The sequence below is a fragment of the Maniola hyperantus genome, chromosome 7 (genome assembly GCF_902806685.2).
Source record: "Maniola hyperantus chromosome 7, iAphHyp1.2, whole genome shotgun sequence".
Lineage (NCBI taxonomy): Eukaryota > Metazoa > Arthropoda > Insecta > Lepidoptera > Nymphalidae > Maniola > Maniola hyperantus.
This window is the reverse complement of record NC_048542.1, coordinates 13,613,186-13,634,422: the sequence shown is the minus strand read 5'-3', so window position 1 is coordinate 13,634,422 and position 21,237 is coordinate 13,613,186. Positions and strand designations below refer to the sequence as shown.

Sequence of the window (21,237 nt, the reverse complement as noted above, 5' to 3'; positions counted from 1 at the left end):
ATAACGTTATTACTTAAGTGCCTAATTACCTACTAGATTACCTACTAGATGATGCCCGCAACTTCGTCCGCGTGGATTTCGGTGTTTAAAAATTCCGAGGGAATTCTTTATTTTCCGGAATAAAAAGTAGCCTATGTCCTTCCCCGGGATGCAAGCTATCTTTGTACCAAATTTCGTCAAAATCGGTTGAATGGATGGGCCGTAAGAGCCAAGAGGCTAGCAGACAGACAAACAGACACACTTTCGCATTTATAATATTAGTATGGATAAGTACTTACACCTACTTAAGTAGCAAACCTGCCTTGCATTAAAAAATGCTATAGTACAAATTTTCACTATGCCTTACCTACCTTAAAATCATATACATAGCTGTAACGGGACAACGACCTCTCCGCGTAATTATCGTTACGCTAGTTCGCTCAAGAATATTCGGAATATTAATATCCATTATCCATTTACCGGTAATTTTTACCAAGAAAAGTAGGTCAATGTTGGATCCGAACATTGTTTTCGTTGCTGATAACATCGCATTGATTTGCTATTGTTTTTGATAGTACATTTAAGATACGCTCTGTGAGCCATTTGAGACTGATTTGACTAAAATAAACAAAATATAAAGTCTTTATTTGATTCAAATTTAAATGTAAAAAAAATAAGTCTTGATTTGAATAAATTCAGTAGAAATATTTTCACAAGTCATGTATCGTAACGTCAAATGAGGAAAGTGGAAACCAAAATATCTGCATGCCTGAGAGTTCTCAATTTCTGCACTTGGCGTGGTGAGCTATGGCCAAACCCTTCTCATAGTAAGCAGAGACGACTTAGTGCGACAGTGGTAAGCCGGCGATGGGGTTAGTTTCGTGATTTTTTTGAATGGACCTTGACTTTTTTTGGAACATAAATTTTTTTATTGTAATAATTTTCACATTAAAAAAAATTTAATAATTGGATCAATAAATTATAACAGGAATAAGTTAAGAACTAAGACAAGAACTAAAAGTGAAATGGCATAGAAAATAGTGTAAATAGAAAATTAGAAAGTTAGAAATATTATTTCTTCTTGTTACTTATACTTAACGGAAAATATCTTTTCTATGATGGAGCTATATTTTCCCAAAGTAAGATACCTAGGTACTACCTTTTCAAGCCCTACAGCAGACTGTCTGTAGTCTATAACTTTCTAGTAACCTGAATAATCAACCTAAATAAGAAAACAATTGAGTCCACTTTACAAAAACATCGCTTTTACAGTTACAACTACCTACTTCCTTTCTTTCGTAATATGGTAGAGGGCGACGTGAGTGGCATCCTACCCAGTTGTTTTGGGTTCATTGAAATTATTGTTCGAGTTCTAATCGTGATTAGAATAGAATGTTGTAGGCAATGTAGGTATACGGTTATGAGACTTATGATGAACTTATGTTAGTACTATTATATATTCTGTGATAGTGATCACATATCACTTTTAAACCTTTAGGACCTTTAGGTCTGTATAGGGTTGCCAGGTCGCCAAACCTAATAGCCGGACAGACCAGCCAGTTTGGCCGGACATTTGGGTAGAAAGGCTGGACTGGATTATTGAGAATTTTGTGTCTTAGTATTAATCGGTACGACAAAAAAATTGTATGTAATATCAAGCTTTTTTATTATTGTCATAAATCTTGTTGTCAGGGGGCGCTGCCGCCTGCGGGAGCGACCAACAGTCGACTCGCCTTGCGAAATGTAAAAAGCCTAACAAAAGCCGGACAAGCCGGACACCGCTTATTTTGGCCGGACACGCAGTCAAAAAGCCTACCTATGTCCGGCTTTATCCGGACGCCTGGCAACCCTAGGTCTGTAGAAACGTACTTGTATGGCTACTTAGTATTTTTTTATCGTTAATAAGTTATCGCTTGGTTTCGCTGTGGTTAATCGTAACTCAATGTGTAACACGAAATTATAGCCACCGAGCTCATTTGGCATTTATTTTTAAAATGCATTTAAGATTTTCTACGAAAAAAACGAAAGTAAGGTAAACACAAGTATTGTAGAAACATGTTTGTCTGTAGATCCCGTCTAGGCCCTAGGGTAATAGCACAATAGTGTTCTGTGGTGTGGACGGTCTGGTGGAAATACCGGCCGGTGGCTACGGCCGTGGCTAGTTACCAACCGACAAAGCCGTGCCGCCAAGCGATTTAGCGTTGTTGGCCGGTACGAAGCCGTGGCGGTGTCTATACTCTATAGGTGTAAAGTAAGCTAGCTTCCATCTTAGACTGCATCATCACTAATAACCACCAGAGGGGTGATACGCAGTCAGTGTCTAACATTGAATTGTAGCTACCGAGCTGATTTGACATTGGTTGATTATACATTGCCGCTTCATTGAGTGATAATAAAATATTTTTTCATAGAAAACCTTTAATGGATTAAAAATAGTGATAGTTCGTATAAGTGATTTTGTAAAGTGGTGATAATAAAAAGAATACCTACCCGGCTGAGTTTGTTGTGGGCTCTTCTCAGACTCAGAAAACATACGTGAAAAAGCATTTCCGGTTTCTATTCCATCCCATTAATGGCTACGATCAAGAGTCATTGTCTATGACGTCATCTTGGTTAAAAACTGACGTTAGCGAATAGAAAATTTGAGTTTGACATTAAATTATTAGAAATTTTCACGAAATTAGTGTGCCACTGAGATACAGCATAACCCTGCTGGGCGCGTTTGGAACCCTCGTAGCTTTAGTTTTAAGTTCGCGTAAAAATTATCACCACTAATTATCATCATCTTACAAATGCAAACCGACTATCAAAAAGCGTAATTTTTTAACCTACTTTGAATAAACGTTTTGACTTTTGACTTTTGAATACATAATTAATGTCAAATGAGCTTGGCGGTTGGCGGCTATCATTCAGTTTGACACTAAGTTAGCGAATCAGTAAGCAGGTGAGATCGCAGTCAAGGAGTAACTTCTAACACCTCCTTTTTGGGAGCCGGTTAGAATGGCTTAAGTACCTACTTATAATATGTATAGTGAATGTGATTAGGTATGACGATTTGATAATCATCACTTCCGTGTTAATCCCCCTGAGCGATGATGCGGTTACTTGCCATGTCGCACCGGAATGCTAATCGTACCTGGTAAGTAGTCCAACGGTAAATAATACGTTACCCACCAATAATAATAGACAGAAGGCTGTTAGACAGTGAAGCCTATCTACAGTACGCGGCAGAAAATAATGTACATCGACCTTTAGAAAGAGCTATCTCTTCGGTCGTTGAGACTGACAAAATGTTAGACAGGTATGAGTGAAACAAAGCCGAAATCTCATTCTTAAGGTCGATTTTTTTTTAAAGAATATTAGCCATATTAAATGACTAATATTCCCCTTTCCTCTCCAATTAAGCGTCAGGCTTGTGCTAGGAGTAGGTACGACAATAGTGCAACGGGTGGGATTTGAACCGTCGACCTTTCGGTTTTCAGTCCACTCCTATACCGGTTGAGCTATTGAGACTCTCAATTTTGTTTTGTGTACCTATGTATAGTCTACGTCAGGTCGGATGGATGGAATCGGGGTATTCGAATTTAGACCTTAAATTTATTTTCTCAAAAATCCGTGATAGTCTCGTGGTTAAAGCGTTGACCTGCTGTTCGGAAGATCGGGAGGTCGATCCCAGTAAAGCATCTTTTCTGAATCATGCTTGCCTTAAAGATGAAGGAAAACATTTGTGAAGAAACCTGCATTACTGAGAGTTCTTCATAATTTTCTCAAAGGTGTGTAAAGTTTGCCAATCCGCACCGGGCCAGGCAGCGTGGCGGACTATGGCTTAAATTCTTCCTATTTTGAGAGGAGACCCATGATCAGTAGTGGGGCGGCGATGGGTTGATCATGATCCGTGGAATACCGAAGGAAACGGTAAATTATTAATAAATTGGCCAATAATAATTGCATAACGAAGAGGAAGATTACATAGCTACTGTACTAATAATTATAATATAGTAGTAGGTACTAATAATGTAGATAGGTACTTACTGTAATCATCATCGTCATCATCATGTGCAACCCATCGCCGGCTCACTACAGAGCACGGGTCTCCTCTCAGAGTGAGAAAGGTTTTGGCCATAGTCTACCACGCTGGCCATGTGCGGATTGGAAGACTTCACACACCTTTGAGAACATTATGGAGAACTCTCAGGCGTGCAGGTTTCCTCACGATGTTTTCCTTCACCGTTAAAGTGATATTTAATTTCTTAAGAGCACATAACTCCGAAAAGTTAGAGGTGCGTGCCCAGGACCGAACCCCCGACCTCCGACTAGAAGGCGGACATCCTAACCACTTGGCTATCACAGCTTCAATAATTTCAGCTGTAATAATTACAGTAAATACCTACCTACAGATTACTAAGAATGGAACTGGTAGGTAAGTAAGTACCTATAGCAGGTTTCTTCAGCGAAGATAACGTGCAAATACGTAACTGAACGCAACATTCAATCAAAGTTATTTAACTAACTGTAACATCCATCCTGCTGTGTTGCTGAGTATGATGGATTATGTTATATTTATACAGCTACTTATCTACCTATTTATACTATAAAGACAGCTATTTATATATCTACACACTAGCTTATGCGGTATGCGCGCGACTTCGTCCGCGTGGTCTATTCAAATTTTAAACCCCTTTTTTACGCATAGGGGCTGAATTTTCAAAAATCCTTTCCTAGCAGATTATCCCTGAGTGCTGCTATAACTAATTATATCAAGCAGACGAAGTCGCGGGCAAATCCTACAATATTATAAAGAAAGAGTGCGAATTTGATGGTGAATATAGACGTATCACGTATGTGATGTGGAGGATAAAATCTGCAACGCTGCTTCTATTTGAAAAATTCTTTCGTTCTTTCACCGTTTGAAAGACTTGGTAGCCTGGGAACGAAACTCTATTACCTAACCTCCTTCTGTAGAGAAGGGGGTCAGGTACTAGAAAAAAAAACCGGCCAAGTGCGAGTCAGGCTCGCGCAACGAGGGTTCCGTACTACAGTCGTATTTTTTCGACATTCTGCAGGATAATTCAAAAACTATGATACGTAAAAATAAATAAAAATCTGTTTTAGAATATGGGTACAAATAAAGCCCTTGCATTATGATACCCCACTTGATATAGTTATCTTACTTAGAAAATTGAAAATACTAACTCTTAGTTCATGACCACAATTTAAATTTTTTTGTGTGATGTAACCACAAATTCACGGTTTTCAGATTTTTCCCCGAATGTCAGCTATAAGATCTATCTACCTGCCAAATTTCATGTTTTTTTTTTTTTTTAATATTTTTGATGCTAATTGACTTTTTTTTTTTTACTGAAAATATTACAATAAAACTTAAAGCTAGCCTTATCTAATTTGTATATTAATCATGACCGCGTGGAATGGTGCCAAGAATACTGGCTGCATTTCCGCGCTGGACAACCAGGCTGATCCGTTGCGCAAAAAATGAGCCAGCCCTTCTGTCACCAGATGAGGCTATTAATCACGGTGAAATGTCTCGTAAAATTTTTTAGCACTAAGACTCCCTGGCCCCAGGGTCTTCACGGCAAACGGCACAAAAATGTAACTCTCTATGAGAGAGGCATACTTGCGCCGCTTGCCGTTTTCAGCCGTTTCTGCTGCGGCTCCCGGTCTTGATGCTGTCTTCCTGATATGACACGGGGCCAATGTGTCAACGCAAGTTGCGTCCCATATTAGCGCCCGTCCCCGTTCCCAGGGAACCAGCGTCAATCCATCAGGTCTCTTGCCATCATCCCGACTAATCCCTGCAGGCTCAATGAGCGCAGGAATATTTATGGTGGCAAGAGCTCTTTTAAGTTAAGAGAGCCATGCCTAAACAGCCTACCAGAGCTCCTTTGGCAAGAGAGTCCGTGGATTCCAAATTTATCAACCTCTTTTCCACACGGACATCTGTGCTGATGGCACAGTGGTGTTCCCAATCTGAGACCTAGAGCCACACGAAAACTTTCGTTATCTAAAAGTGTGCCGAGATTTTTTGAATTGCCAAATTTCATGATTCTAGGTCAATGGGAAGTACCCTGTAGGTTTCTTGACATACCGACAGACAGACAGACAGACAGACAACAAAGTGATCCTATAAGGGCTCCGTTTTTCCTTTTGAGGTACGGAACCCTAAAAAGAAGAGACCTTTGTCCAGCTGCAGGTCATGGCATAGGTACCTAGCTACCTAGGTTTTAACTTTTACTTTCACATTAGTACCTATGTGTTGCGAATTGCGACAAAAACTCGATTTTATGCGGAATCCACGTCGTAATGAGACATGCCTATTTTCACAAAAAACTACGGGTGAGTTACCATTTAAACACAGATATGCAAATAGGGATGCTTTTTGCTCATAATAATATGTAGATTTTAGTGTACTGTTTAGGTTTCGCTTTTAACGGTAAATTCCGTATTTAAATCTTTTTGTTTTAATTTTCTTGAATGAGTACACTTACAGTACGCGGATTTGTAGAGAACTGTCTCGGTCGTTGAGACCGACAAAACGTCATATGGGTATGAGTGACAGAGACAACGCTCTACAAAGCCGAAATGTCATTCTAAAGACCGATACCTACTTAGTACATAGGTAGTTAGTTTAGGTGCCTGATGAAGTAAGAAAAGTACTTATTACCTAATATTTTCCTCGTAACTCATATTTCGTAGGTAGGTAGTAACTATACATAGTAGCTACGTGCTTGCCTTCCTATACTAAGTCAAAGTCAAAGTCAAATGATTTATTCAAAATAGGTAATAAATTACTCTTATTGATGGTCTGGTATGGTGTTAGATTTGTAAGATATAGTGGTGATAATTATTACGCAAACTTAAAACTAAAGCTACGAGGGTTCCAAGTTATCTTATCTTTAAAAGAACTAAGAAGTCAAGGTAGAAGAACAAGAACCTACCTACAGCAAAAAAGCAAGATCTAGGTACCTATAGGATATCCGATTAAGATAAGCAACGGTGACTAAGTTACTTACGTAATTGTTTCTAAGTACATAAGTTACTTCTAAAAATTCTCGGATCTTATGGATTGACCACTAACTTATTCTGTGAATTAAAATCTGTGATATAAAATCTATATACTTACCGACCTACATGCATACTTATGTAAAAAAAACCGGCCAAGTGCGAGTCAGGCTCGCGCAACGAGGGTTCCATACTACACTGATATTTTTGCGACATTTTGCATGATAATTCAAAAACTATGATGCATAAAAATAAATAAAAATCTGTTTTAGAATGTACAGGTAAAGACCTTTCATATAATAATATCCCACTTGATATAGTTATCTTAGTTCAAAAACTGAAAATACTAATTATCATGAGCACAATTTAATTTATTTTGTGTGATGTAACCACAAATTCACGGTTTTCAGATTTTTCCCCGAATGTCTGCTATAAGACCTACCTACCTGCCAAATTTCATGATTCTAGGTCAACGGGAAGTACCTACCCTGTAGGTTTCTTGACAGACAGACAGACAACAAATTGATCCTATAAAGGTTCCGTTATTCCTATTGTGGTACGGAAACCTAAAAAAAATAGTTTCTTTTAGTAAGTAAATAAATAGCTGCAACTGTAAATGAATGAAAAATAATATAAGAAGTTTATTATTTAACCAAATCTGGCAAAGGATTTCTCTCTACCATAAAAGGTCCATTTCCATAGCAAATCTCTACGTCAGCATTCTAATCGATCGAGTCAACTCAATTTGCATTACAAAACCACATTTATTGTGACAACGCACAATGTTGTGAATGGATATTTTTAGCAACAATATTCTGCTTAAAGATATGTGGACATGTTATTTACAAGTCATTGGAAACCTGCTTGGGACTTGAGTTGAGGCCACGGATTGTATAGTTCTTTTTTTCTTTTGTATTGAAGGCTGAAGCCGTCTGCTGACCTCTAGCTGTTTTTGTTTAATGAAGTTTTGTACAATGCCCTACCGTAGACTCTGGCTAACGAAATCAGACTGTAAAAGCACGGCAATTAGCAAATTAAACAATATCAGTATGGGGGCTCACAATTAGTTGAGCCGTTGAGTAGTTACGAGCGGTCAGCAGACATAGGAAGAGGAACTGGTACTTGACAGAAAACGCATTTAAAGTAGTCTGAATCGATGGACCTATGACCTATGAGTTTGTTGTGGGCTCTTCTCAGACCTGGGCGCGTTTGGAACCCTCGTAGCTTTAGTTTTAAGTTTGCGTAATAATTATCACCACTATATCTTACAAATCTAACACCATACCAGACCATCATAAGAGTATTTATTACCTATTTTGAATAAATCATTTGACTTTGACTTTGACTATGTAGAGATTTTTAATTAAAAGGGTGTATGGTCTGTTCTTTGAGTAGCATGGGGGTGTACTAGGAAAGTGTACTGTAAATATATACAGTTGTATTAACTACATATTTGCTTACTAAGAGGTTACTTATTAGTAGTTTTCTTCATTATGTGCATTTCACATTCAAGGTAATCCGGTAACCGGGTGCTGACTGGCTCAGTCTAGTTTGTCATACAAAAGAATGTGTAAATGTTGTATTTGTCTATACAATTTAACGTTCCTACTCTACTGACTACAATTACGTCTTATAATAAAATGTACGTACTACCTACGTATAGTAACAACTGCTGCCGCCAGCTTAGTAAATAATATCTAACCCATTTATTTTGTTTACTCTTTTTACTTACTATAGAAATGGAACATTTTCTGAATGGATGTTCATGCCCCATCCCCATAGTCCATACTCCATAGCCATCTACTAAATAAAAATAATAATCTCAATGATAAAATGATTGAGATATTTGCTTTGAGCTAACTGAAAAACCTACCTACGCTACGATGTAATATAACTGTTCAAATTTTTTGTGTTTCATTATTGCCACCCCTACCCTACATACCTACATATTTTCATTTCTCAAAATATAATTTGAAATTTTTAATTTTTTTAATTTTTATAGCGGCAATAAAAAAATCGACCTACACACTCAGAAAATTTCAAATGATTACGGTTCATGAGATAGGTACACCACGATGACAGATCTACAGCCAGAGTCCAGAGAGATGTACAGCGGAGGCTTCCTAATTGGAACATTTCGGGTACGGAACCCTAAAAACTAGGAATGAGTAGTACGCAAAACAAAAATGTGATCATCTCTAGAACCTGTCTGTCTTAAACAATATCGCAATCGAATATGATAATAATCGCTTAGATGGCCTGAATGTCGAGTCATAATTAAAAATTATAAATCATTATTATTATTATAATCAATACAGTGAATCATCACAATAACAATGGCACTCCATAAAGTGCTTTGAGGTTGTGATTGCCCATTCGTAATTAATATTTTTAGGGTTCTGTTCTGTGTCATTATTTATTATTTGGTGGGTATAGGCAACGACTTTTTAGGGTTCCGTACCTCAAAAGGAAAAACAGAACCGAAATCTTCCCGTTGACCTAGAATCATGAAATTTGGCAGTCCCTACTACCTATTAAAAACACATTTTTATTTATTTTTTGTCGTAATAGTTTTTGATTTATCGTGCAAAATATCGAAAAAATACTACTGTATGGAACCCTCTCACTTGGCCGGGTAGGTGTTGTTTTACTCAAAGTGCGTAACATCGCCAGTACCTGTTATCTATATGTGGTACGTCATACGTGCCTATATTCTATGCGTAATTTTATGCGTGCGATGCGTGAGGGTTTGCCTATCTGGAGTTTTATTTTAACTTTGGGTAAGTAGGCATGGGCTTGAAAATGTGTATGAGTGAAGGCCCTGTAGAGGTTTTTAAAGTAATAAAAATCTTTACTCATTTGCTGTGCCCATCCGAGTAGGTAATTACAACGTAAAACATGGCGGAAACGGGATGATTGACTCTTTTAAAGGTACGAGGAGGGTACCAGACCAAGCCAGCGATTATTTTAGAAATAATAAATTCTCGAATTGCCCCTACCGGAAACATATTTCGGAACCTCCCACATAAGGCTACAGTGCTCACCACTACGCCATAAAAGTCGTCAGAATCATGATTCCATGCTTTAAAACCTTAACACAGTTTTCGCGGCTGGCGGCCCCGATTTCCTACGCACCACACATTACCCTCCTTTTTGCTTTTACCCAATCGCGTCAATTCTCAGGTCATGTTGTAGAGCCGAGAGACAAAGCATCGGTTCTAAGTTCTCATATTATAATCATTATTAATACTTTACATAATAATTACTCGCAACGAAAACTTGTAATGTACGTAACTTACTAAAGTTACTGTAAGTTCTACAAAATTGTTTTCCGATTAAAATTTAAAAAATTAGAGAAGTATTCGTAGAAGTTTTCGGACCTTTTTCTATCAAAGAAATTGTGCCCAACCGTGTTGTTTGTTATATAAGTTTTTTTTAATATAACTTATTATAAATAGCGAGCAAGCTGGTGATCCTGTCTGAAATCCTGGTGCCATCCGCAGCCCATGTATGTACTTAGGTACCTAGTACATAATGCATTTTGCAGCACGAGAGAAATCATCAATGCGTTGCCGGCTTCTCAGGAATTTCTTTATCCGCTCCTTGAAATCTAGTGGGAAGGGAGTTGTTTCACAGTTTGCATGTACGTGGAATAATAGATCTGGCTTAACGGCTTTTTTATTAAAAAAAATATTAAAAAAAAATAGGTAGGTATATTAGGCACAAGGTATGTACTAACCACTAATTACGTACATATATTAGGTACTAATTATTATTCTAAGAATTGGAATTACTGATGCAGATTTCTTGCAATAAATAACATTAAGTACCTACCTAATACCTACCCACTATTCATCACACGCAAGGACGAATCTTACAATAATTAATGATAGCCTACCAAGTTATGTATCTGACCTAAATTTCTATATTTTAACTCGCAAAAACTTTCTGTAGTTTATCGAAATAGGTACCTACTATAATAATATGAATTAAACCCCCTATCAGCTCATGTGCTTTCAGTATTCCCATAGCCGGTCTACTAATGAGGATAGGGCTGCTCTTTGAATGAGAAAGGTTTAGGCCATAGTCTCCCACGCTGGCCAATTGCGAATTGACAGATTTTATACAACTTTGAGAACACATTATAGGGAACTCTCTGGCATGCAGGTTTCTTCAATATTTTCCTTCACCGTTAAAGCAAGCGATATTTATTTGCGTAAAACGCACATGACTTCCCAAATAGGAGGCGGACGTTTTAACCACTAGGGCTATCACGGTACTTATAACGGCGTGTAGGCTAGCGCGCACTGTGGTAAATTTCCGTACGTTTTTTTCGGCAAAATCTGAGAACTGTAGAACTACATAGAAGCGCGCGCACTCCGGAATAAATTCCGCACCGGATTTTAATTGATTTCAGTTCACGGATTTTAAAACGCACCGCAGCTCCCGCACCGCAGTGCGCCCTCCCTCTTAGTCTCCAAGCTTACGTTTGTAGATAGACGTTATTCTAGCTACAACAGTCAACAGGTGGTAAACTGGTAACTGTTCTGTGTAAATAGGTAAATAACAGTTTAATATCAAAGATGATATAACACGAGTTTATCGCGTTACGGGACCGCGGCTGAGTCACCAACAACATCATCTATCAACCATCAAGATAGATCCGTGGTAAGGATTGTAGACATGGTAAGTAGTAGAGGAAAGACTAAAACGTGAATTAGACTAATCATGGACTAAATGCCAGCGCGTGCCAGACCTTCGTTGTTTTATAAAAACTGAAAGTTTGTCTGCGTATTTTCCCCAATACATCGATGTCTTCAACACAGGAAGGAATGATCAGCGACTATGAAGTTTGGATCATGGAGGCTTTGGGAGATAAGAGGTAATAAAGGTGTAAAAATCTTACGAATTTTTCTTGATAGACACGACCGACAGACAACGAAGTGAACCTATAAGTTCCTTTTCTTCTTTTGAGGTACGGAACTCTAAAAAGTGAAACAATGCAACGGAAGGAAATACACAAGGTGTGCACAAGACACTGTTAAAATTCAGTCCTGAAGGACCATTTCGCAAGTGCTAAAGTATTTTAAGTTATTGAACATTAAGATTATTCCGCATTGTATTATCAAACACACCAACCAACCTTCACTAAACAGGTATAATCCACACAAGAAACACATAACTTTTATATTAAAAATATATATATTTCTAAACGTTAAACTTCACTTTAAAAAAAACAAAATCCGACTTCAGGTTTGAAACATTCGGAAACTAAACGCGCGCGCTTACGCGGAGCCTTAGCGCAATACTGGCCTCTGATTGGCGATTAAAGCGCGGGAATGCACATGTTAATGTTTTCCGAACAGGTTCGCTGGTTTGCTTGCGGGCCAGTATGCAAATATTAAAAATGGCGTAATCACAAAATGTATTATCTTTTCCAAGCAATTTTCAAGCTGGTTCGATCAAGATTTAATACATAAGTAGAAAGAATGGCGCGACTACGTCTAGTCGTTACTAGATTGAAATTTCAATCATAATAAATTATATCGACTTTTACTTTTCAGTTGCGCATAAGTACTTAGCGATTTAATAGTTAATACAACCTTGAAGTTTATTCTTTTCGATATATAATACTAGCTTATGCTCGCGACTTCGTCCGCGTGGACTACACAAATTTCAAACCCCTATATTTCACCCCGTTAGAGGTAAAATTCAAAAATCCTTTCTTAGCGGATGCCTACGTCATAATAGCTATCTGCTTGCCAAATTTCTGCCCGATCCGTCCAGTAGTTTGAGCTATGCGTTGATAGATCAGTCAGTCAGTCAATCACCTTTTCCCTTTATATATTAAGATTATCTTTGAGAACGAATAAACCAAAACAATAAAATATAATTCAGACTAATATTGGGAGTAAATGAAGACAGTGTGGTAAATTAAACTTAAATAAGGGTCAGCATTTGTTCGAACACTGGATAAACAAGGCATAAGGAATAGGATTGTCTGGTAGGTAGGAGCTGGTCTACAGGCAATAAATAACTATAATATAGAGTCCAATGTGCTTTAATGTGTTGTAACAGCTTATAACGTGATAAATGCCAAATAATTAAGAACTTAACAAAATATATACTGCACCTAAGTAGGATATCTATAATTAGATTACCTTAGAATATTATAATCATACTTGGTATTCTCTAATATTATTTTAATTTGACTTTTGTGACTTATCTTTTTTTTGCTGAGATCCCTTTTCTGATTCAGATAATTGCACTTTTTCAATTTTACTAGTGCGTTTCAGCACAGCTAGATAATTATTGAGTTGTATTTTCGTAGGTAACTTGATCCCTTCCATCTCGCCCAGAGCCTCTAAAATAGCTTTTGTCTTTAAACCCCGATCAACCAAGCTATTGATCATTACTTTGGTTAGATCGGGGATACCCAATTCCCGAAATCCAATCTCATCGTGATTATGTTCAGTGTCCCTACGATAAACAAAAATATCATCGCTATACTTGGCTAATAATAAACACAGTTCTGCTGCACATTGCCGTCCCCTCTTTCTTACCTTGTTGCACCGATAAAACCGTTTTGGCCCATCTTTAGTGATATACGTCGAGGAGCGAGACCAAGTGTTTTCTTTATCCAAAAATTCCTCAGCTTTCTTTAAATTTATAAATTTATCAACATAAATCCAGGGTTTTACTTTACTCCGTTTGAATTTCGGCGTCCCTTCATCTCCAGATCCAGACTTAACCGAATGACACATTGGGACAGCATCTTCGGTAGAGTGATCTCTACTCTGTCCCCCGTTCGCTTCCAATCCATGCGCTATCACCAAGTCATCCTTATAATCAGAAAGAGATATTTCGACTTCACCATCATTATTACACTGTATGTTCGGTCCCGCGCTCACTTTTCCCTGTGATATCGTATTACCTAAAGTAACGAAGTTAGTCAAGTAGTCATCTTCATCACTATTAAATTTAGTGCTTGATCCATCGCTCGCCCCTAATTTAAGCGTTAGGGCAAAATCCTCCTTAAATTCCGGACGAGATATTGAGCCTTCATCATCGCTTTTACAATCGCTGGTCGGTCCATCGCCCGTCTCTAAACTGTGCGCTATTGTCAAAGCTGTTCTAAAATCCAACGAATTCTTTGCAAACAGACGTTTCCTAGTAGTCTCACAATGTATCCCGCAAACTAATTGATCTCTTAAGTTCTCGTCCAACCTCGTTTTAAATGCGCATTTCATAGCTAACTTTTTTAAGTCTGCTACATATTCTGATATGGTCTCCCCGTTGTATTGTTTTCGCTGCCTGAACTTGTACCTCTCTGCCAAAATACATGGTTTCGGATACAAGTGATCTGACATGGTCTTCACTACATCTATGAAGGTCATAGTTGACGGTTTTTGTGGCGCACACAAAGTTATCAATAATTCATAAGATGTCCCACCCATTAGTGCAATTAACGTGGGTACTTTTAAGTATTCCTTGATGTCGTTGACAAGGAAATACTGTTCCAACCGTTCTATGTATAGTTTCCAATTACCAGTTGTCCGATCAAAGGCTTCGATGTTACCAATCGGCATTTTATCGTAGGTACGTCTTTTCCTATTATTATTTTAACACAACTCGTTGGGAAGTACCCAAAACAGGAGACAAACTGTAGTAAATTGAAAAAAAATCCTGGTGCTTGGAATTCAGTACAGGAAAAACCCTTAAATAGTAGGTCCAATACCTAACTTAATATAATAATATACCTAGCCATTTAAAATACACAAGTCAATAAAAAAACTTATACACGAATGCTATGAGTCCTCAGTCGTCAGGCCTCGTTTGTAGTCGGCATTTTCCGTAAAACTCGATACCGCGCTCATGTCCTCATGTGCCGCGGGTTCGTACTTCGTAGACCGCGTTCCATAGGACAAAAATTGTTCTTACATCGCACTTCGCACAGTCTATAAAATATCATCTTATATATTATCAAACAAATTCTTCCTCCTCGTTTTAGTCGCCAAGTCATTAATTTAACAGACCACAAACACAAGAAGGAACATAATGTTGCACGTGAACTTTAATGTGGAATGTAGGCTTGCAACAATTGAAATGAATTAAAACGTAAACAAGGTTAATTAAATAGGTTCTCCGTCGACGATTGTAAAAGTGAATTATTTTCGATTTCCTGACAAGGACAAGACCTCACCAAGACCTACAAGACATGTACAAGACGAACACTTTTGACAGTTGACAGAACTCGAAATCCGCATGTTCTTCACGTTCTTCATATGTCAGTCCTACAATGGTGCCAACATAACCATAACTGTGTACTTATACCTAGATAATATGCAACTAGCGTAGCCACGATAGTCCCTCAAGTTCAAGCAGAGGTAGGTACTTACTTGTGAAACGTTATTCCTTCTATTTTATGTTAGCTTCGGCTATTGTAGCCTAGTATACGGCAACCCACCATTGTACAATAACTTCAAAAAATAAATTATAACTACCTATTCAATTTTCAAAACAAATCAATTATTTCTTGAAAATACTTGAGTCAACATAACCTCACTTCACGTTGTTTGTCAAAATCTCACGTACCTACCTACAAAATACATTTGACAAACAAAAAATGTGGCCACATTGATAAGGACAAAAAATAATCATTCGCCACGTTCTAGTAAGAGCTTAAATGTATTTAGCTATCTCGCTTTAACAGTAAGAGTCACAATAGGGCACTTTCTACAGGTAATTTTTCTGAGAGTAAAAATATTATTCATGAAACAACTGGGCTCAGAGGCCAAAACAAAGCGTAAAATGTGAGAATGATAGCTGATTTATTCACTGTATCTAGAAAAGGATGGCAATAAGACAATGCCATGGATCAAAAAATCGAATCATAAACTAAGATAAAAAACAAAAACAATAAGTTCCTAACAGGATAGCTTTAGGTAGGTACCTACTTGAACGAGAAATAATAACAAAATAATACAACAGGAAATAGTTTTTTTAATTAAGAAAGACATATTTTTATAATATAAGTAACTGGGTAGATACTTATGTATCCGCTTCAGATTTTATTTGTGTGGAAACTGTATTCCCATTTTTTGAGCCAGGTAAACAATTGGTTAATGACGTCTTCTTGAATTTAGCACGCCTTTTTTCAGCTACATAATTATCAACTTGTCTTTTCGTAGGCATCTTGATCCCATCCATCTTTCTAAGAGCTGCTAGGATATTTTTTTGCTTCAAACGCTGATCCATAAGTTCATCAATAAGTATTTTGGTTTCATACGGGATACCATAACTTTTCACCCTCGCTCCAATCTTATCATGATCATGATCAGCATCCGTCCGGTATACGAAAACATCATCGCTGTCATTGACAAATAATGAATACAATTCTGCTGCACACTGTCGTCCCCTTTTTCTTACTTTGTTGCACCTATAAAACTTTTTAAGACCTTCTTGAGTCATGCGCGTGTAGTTCCGACCCCACGAATTTTCCGATTTCACAAATTTTTCAGCTTCTTTTACATTTACGAATTTCTTTAGAAAAACCCAGGTTTTGTTTCTTCCTCGTTTATTTTTCGGCGTCCCCTCATCCTCAGTTTCAGATTCATCCGAACAAGACATTGGATCTTCATTATAATGATCTTCGCTCGGTCCCTCGCTCGCATCTAACTCACGTGCTACCACCAAGGCTGTCGGGAAGCCAGAGCGAGACCTTGGGAGTTCATCATCATAATTATTACATTCGTTGCTTAGTCGCTCGAATACCTCTAAACTTTGTGCAATTGCCAAAGCTGACCTAAAATCCAGTTCGTCTTCGGCAAAAAGCCGTTGCCTAGTAGTTTCACATTGTATCCCGCAAACTAGTTGGTCTCTTAAATTCTCGTCCAAACTCGTTTTAAACTCACATTTCACAGCCAACTTTTTTAAGTCTGCTACATATTCTGATATGGTCTCCCCGTTGTATTGTTTTCGCTGCCTGAACTTGTACCTCTCTGCCAAAATACATGGTTTTGGATACAAGTGATCTGACATGGTCTTCACTACATCCTTGAAAGTCATAGTTGATGGTTTTTGTGGCGCACACAAAGTTACTAATAACTCATAAGAGGTCCCACCCATCAGCGTGACTAACGTAGGCACCTTTAAATGTTCCCTAATGTCGTTTATAAGGAAATACTGTTCCAACCGTTCTGTGTATAGTTTCCAATTGTCCGTTGCTGGATTGAAGACTTCAATGTTACCAACCGACATTTTCAGAATCATTAACAAAAATCTTTATAGTCTGTACGTATTAGGTACGTATTATTTGTGTGTGGATTTTATTGCTCGGTGATCGCGATTCAGATTTCATTAAACAAACACAACATATTAAATGGCCAGATCATCAAATTGTTGAAATCGGATATCTATTTCAGTAAAACTTATGTAAAGCTGGATACCTGAAGTTCGTCGCCCCGCACGCACTACAAATTATGTTCATAAACTATATAGTTCTACTTGTAAGCACATTCAGTCGCTTAGTCAATAATTTTAACACCTCACAACAAACAAGAACCGTCCATTACATGAAACATGAATCATGTCAATAAAGTGACAAACCATCAACTGACAGAAATGTGTCATTTTTGACAACCTCTCTCCTTTTGACAGACGTCACATGACGTCAGCACAGATTATTATTAGATTATCTTTTAGTTTCAATCTGTTTTACGCATAGGTACCTAGTTGTTATCTGGCGTTTCCTCGTCCCCTCTTACCGCACGATTGCTCTGTTTAGTTAGTGACTGATCACTGACGGCTTCGTCGAACCTCTGTAGGTAATAACAATATCATACTTACTCCACACGAGTAGTGCTCACTCGATGCTATTACTAAGTCTCCGCTGTCCGTCCGTTTGTCGTCAGCGGACTGTATCTTGTGAACCACATGAGGTCTATCTAAGTATATAATCTACTCGTGTGTAAACCGTAATTGGTAGAGAGTTGAAATTTTTACAGGATTTGTATTTCTTTTGCAGCTATAACAAGAAAAAGTACCTAGTCAACTAATTAGTTAGGTAGTTACTTAATAAAAAATTTAAAATATGAAATGAATATTTATAAAAAAAGTGTTTTTTCTTATACGATGGTACGGAACCTTTCATGTGCGAGTCAGACTCGCATTTGACTGATCTTTTCTTGGTACCTAGGTAGGTATTTGTTTTAGGTAGGTACCAAAGAACTTGGAAGTACTACATGGTAGGTACACTATGTATCACTGACCACTGTCTTCGTGTTCCCATGTTTAGCCAGAAGGTTAAAGCAACCATTTGCCTTCGACACCATGCACATAATATATAATAGACCCTGACGTCATAGAATCACGTCAGATTTTTCCCACGGAGGGCGATAATTTTTTCCTCCTATTCCCGTCATCTTGGTTTATCTATGACACTAACGTTATACCTACCCATAGACTTACAATCGTCCTTTAGGGAAACCGAGAAACAAACACACTTTAACATCACTATCCCTATTATAATTAATGCGAAAGTGTGTTTGTTTGTTGGTTTGCTGGTTTGTCCTTCAATCACGCCGCAACATAGCAACGAATTGGGGTGATTTTTTTGCATAGATATACTCAGTTTAAAACCTGGAAAGTGACATCGACTACTTTTTATCCCGGAAAAACAAAAAGTTCTTAGGGGATTTAAAAAACATAACACCATCATATTAGCTTGGTTTATAATAAACTTACTCGTCATATTATGATATATAGGTACCTATTATATAAAAAAGCTAATACCCGCAACTTAACATAGCCTATAGTGGTTAAGATGTCAGCCTCCTCTTCGGGAGGTCGGGGGTTCGATCCCGAGCACGCACCCATAACTTTTCGGAGTTATGTGCGTTTTAAGAAATTACTTACATATCACTTCCTTTAGCCGTGAAGGAAAACATCGTGAGGAAACCAGCATGCCTGAGATTTCTCCATAATGTTTTCAAAGTTTTGAGGATGATAAAGTATGCCAATCCGCACTCGGCCAGCATGGTGGATTATGACCAAGTCCTTCTCATTCTGAGAGGAGACCCGATGCTGATGCTGAGAGTAGCTGGCGATGGCGATGAGTGATGACCTACAGTGAATTTCTGATAACAATATGCGGCCGGCCTATGTGACATCTTCAAGAGCTTAGTAGAGCTTGTAGAGTTGGTAGACACTAGCCAAACCAAGGCAGTGTTAAAGGTGATCTCATTCATTTGTTATATTTAAACTTAAAGAAAACATTTATCTTTGTCCTTATTACTTGATGTTTTCACTAAGTCTCAACTAAGTGAGTAACTAGTAACAACTCTGCGTGTGACCTACTTTTCGTGTGATGTTGTGGGAATCTTTTACCTCTGAGGATTTCCGTTCGGTTGTATTGTAATGACAAACATTACGAGCTTGTACTATTAATTGTACTTGAAGGGCAGTGCGTTTAAGTTTATGCATACTCATTTCCGTTTACAGAAGCATAGATTAGGTAGGTTTCTTCGCATTCCTGTAAATATAAACAATTATTTATGTAGGTACAAGTGAATAGGCATCGTCCTGCGCTTGATCTTTCTCCGGTCGTGTTGGATTGTCGTCCCAATGGACTATGAGAGTAAGTAAAGGAATAATACTTGTGTTTGCTTACTGTATGCCCCGCATAGATCATAAAGCTCTGTGGAAATCGTCGCGACCGGAATTCGGTCGGGAGGACATTATTAGACGAAAAGTATCAATCAGTATTAACATACCTAGGTAGGCTCTAGAGCAGTGTTTCCCAAACATTGTTCTGCCATGGCCCGGTAATTTTTACATTGCCCCTTCGTGACCCACTTAACACTTCCCAAGCTGGTTCCATTAGGTACCCCGGCGAACTTCGTACCGCCTAACAGTCGATTCTTTTTCAGGATTTTTTTTAAATTTTTCTCTCCGTAAGAACGATCCCCGTACCGTACTTCAAGGAATAATATGAAAAAAAAGTTAGCGAAATCGGTTCAGCTGTTCAGCTGTGTGAGATTTGCGATCAGCAACACATTTAGCGATTCATGTATATAGAAAGAGATAATATTATCGATATTTGGTAATATTTTTAAAACAATGCGGGAATGTTGCGACCCGGGATTTTTTTTTGATGGCCCGGTACTGGGTCGCGACTCGGAAAATGGGAAACGCTGCTGTAGAGTGTAGGTACATACAGGAATAGGTACAGGTAAAAACCCTAATTTAAAGTCCTAAGCATCTGTTTTGTAAAATAATTAGGTACAGGATATAAATGATATGATTATTATGTAAGTATCTATTTATTTAAGTACTTCCAATCATTAGGTAATCAAACGATTATAACGATTATTAATAAAACTAATCAACTTCCATTAGACTAGACGACCATGAGAATTAACTATCAAGTAACTAAATACAAACATTTAGTTACAATACAAGAATGAAGGAGTAATCCCACATGCGAAGTGAAAACAACAGGAGCATTCAGAGTTGCATGTTACTAGAAACAGTGCTAAGCGCTGTTAGTGGGAGGTCCCGGGTTCGATTCCCGGCAGGGGTTTGGAATTTTATGATTTTTTAATCTCTGGTCTGGTCTGGTGGGAGGCTTCGGGCGTGGCTAGTTACCGCCCTACCGGCAAAGCCGTGCCGCCAAGCGATTTAGCGTTCCAGTACGATCCCGTGTAGAAACCAAAAGGGGCGTGGGTTTAATAATACTGCCATACCCCTTCCAGGTTAGCTCGCTTCCATCTTAGACTGCACCATCACTTACCACCAGGTGAGGTGAGATTGCAGTCAAGGGCTAACTTGTATCTGAATAAAAATAATTAAAAAAAAAGAAACCTGATTGGTTCACAAAGACAAAGCTTTTCCACTCTTGCTTTTTGTCATTTAGTAATTTGGCATGGATAGTCTGTCTGTTAATAAAATCGATAGACATCCAAAACCTTTGTTATTATGACGAAGGGATCTTCAATACACCCTCAATCGCGCTATCAAAGTTTTCTCTTATAGCACGAAACAGATTCAGATGCGGTTAGACCACCGGGATCCTTAGGCTTACCTTAGTGCGTAACCGTCCGAAGGGAGATTCGAGTGTACATCACCAGCATACTGTAGCATTTTGATAATAATCTGCTGATGTCTGCACCCGTACGTGACTTCCACTGACACGTAATGAAACGATTTGCTTTCTCGTTCCTAATTAGAACCGCTAGGCTA

General features: G+C 38.1%; 3 protein-coding genes across 3 annotated transcripts in view; all 3 read right to left on the bottom strand.

The window, feature by feature from the left end:
- Rcd6 (Reduction in Cnn dots 6) overlaps positions 1–12,361 on the bottom strand; it is a 32,363-nt gene extending 20,002 nt beyond the window's left edge. The window contains exon 1 of the mRNA XM_034970742.2: positions 12,140–12,361. The gene's annotated coding sequence lies outside the window, so the exon portion shown is untranslated. The remainder of the gene's footprint in view (positions 1–12,139) is intronic.
- A 712-nt stretch (positions 12,362–13,073) lies between these two features.
- LOC117984074 (uncharacterized) lies at positions 13,074–15,206 on the bottom strand. The gene has a single exon (XM_034970723.2). The coding sequence runs from the start codon at positions 14,583–14,585 to the stop codon at positions 13,200–13,202; it is 1,386 nt and encodes a 461-aa protein (XP_034826614.2). The 5' UTR covers positions 14,586–15,206; the 3' UTR covers positions 13,074–13,199.
- A 773-nt stretch (positions 15,207–15,979) lies between these two features.
- Positions 15,980–17,608, bottom strand: LOC138402539 (uncharacterized). Its single transcript, XM_069499524.1, has one exon. The coding sequence runs from the start codon at positions 17,266–17,268 to the stop codon at positions 16,048–16,050; it is 1,221 nt and encodes a 406-aa protein (XP_069355625.1). The 5' UTR covers positions 17,269–17,608; the 3' UTR covers positions 15,980–16,047.
- Between the last annotated feature and the right edge of the window lie 3,629 nt (positions 17,609–21,237).

Bases quoted from the DNA above. Each gene is read 5' to 3' on its own strand.
- LOC117984074 (XM_034970723.2), bottom strand. From the start codon at position 14,585: ATGCCGATTGGTAACATCGAAGCCTTTGATCGGACAACTGGTAATTGG.
- LOC138402539 (XM_069499524.1), bottom strand. From the start codon at position 17,268: ATGATTCTGAAAATGTCGGTTGGTAACATTGAAGTCTTCAATCCAGCA.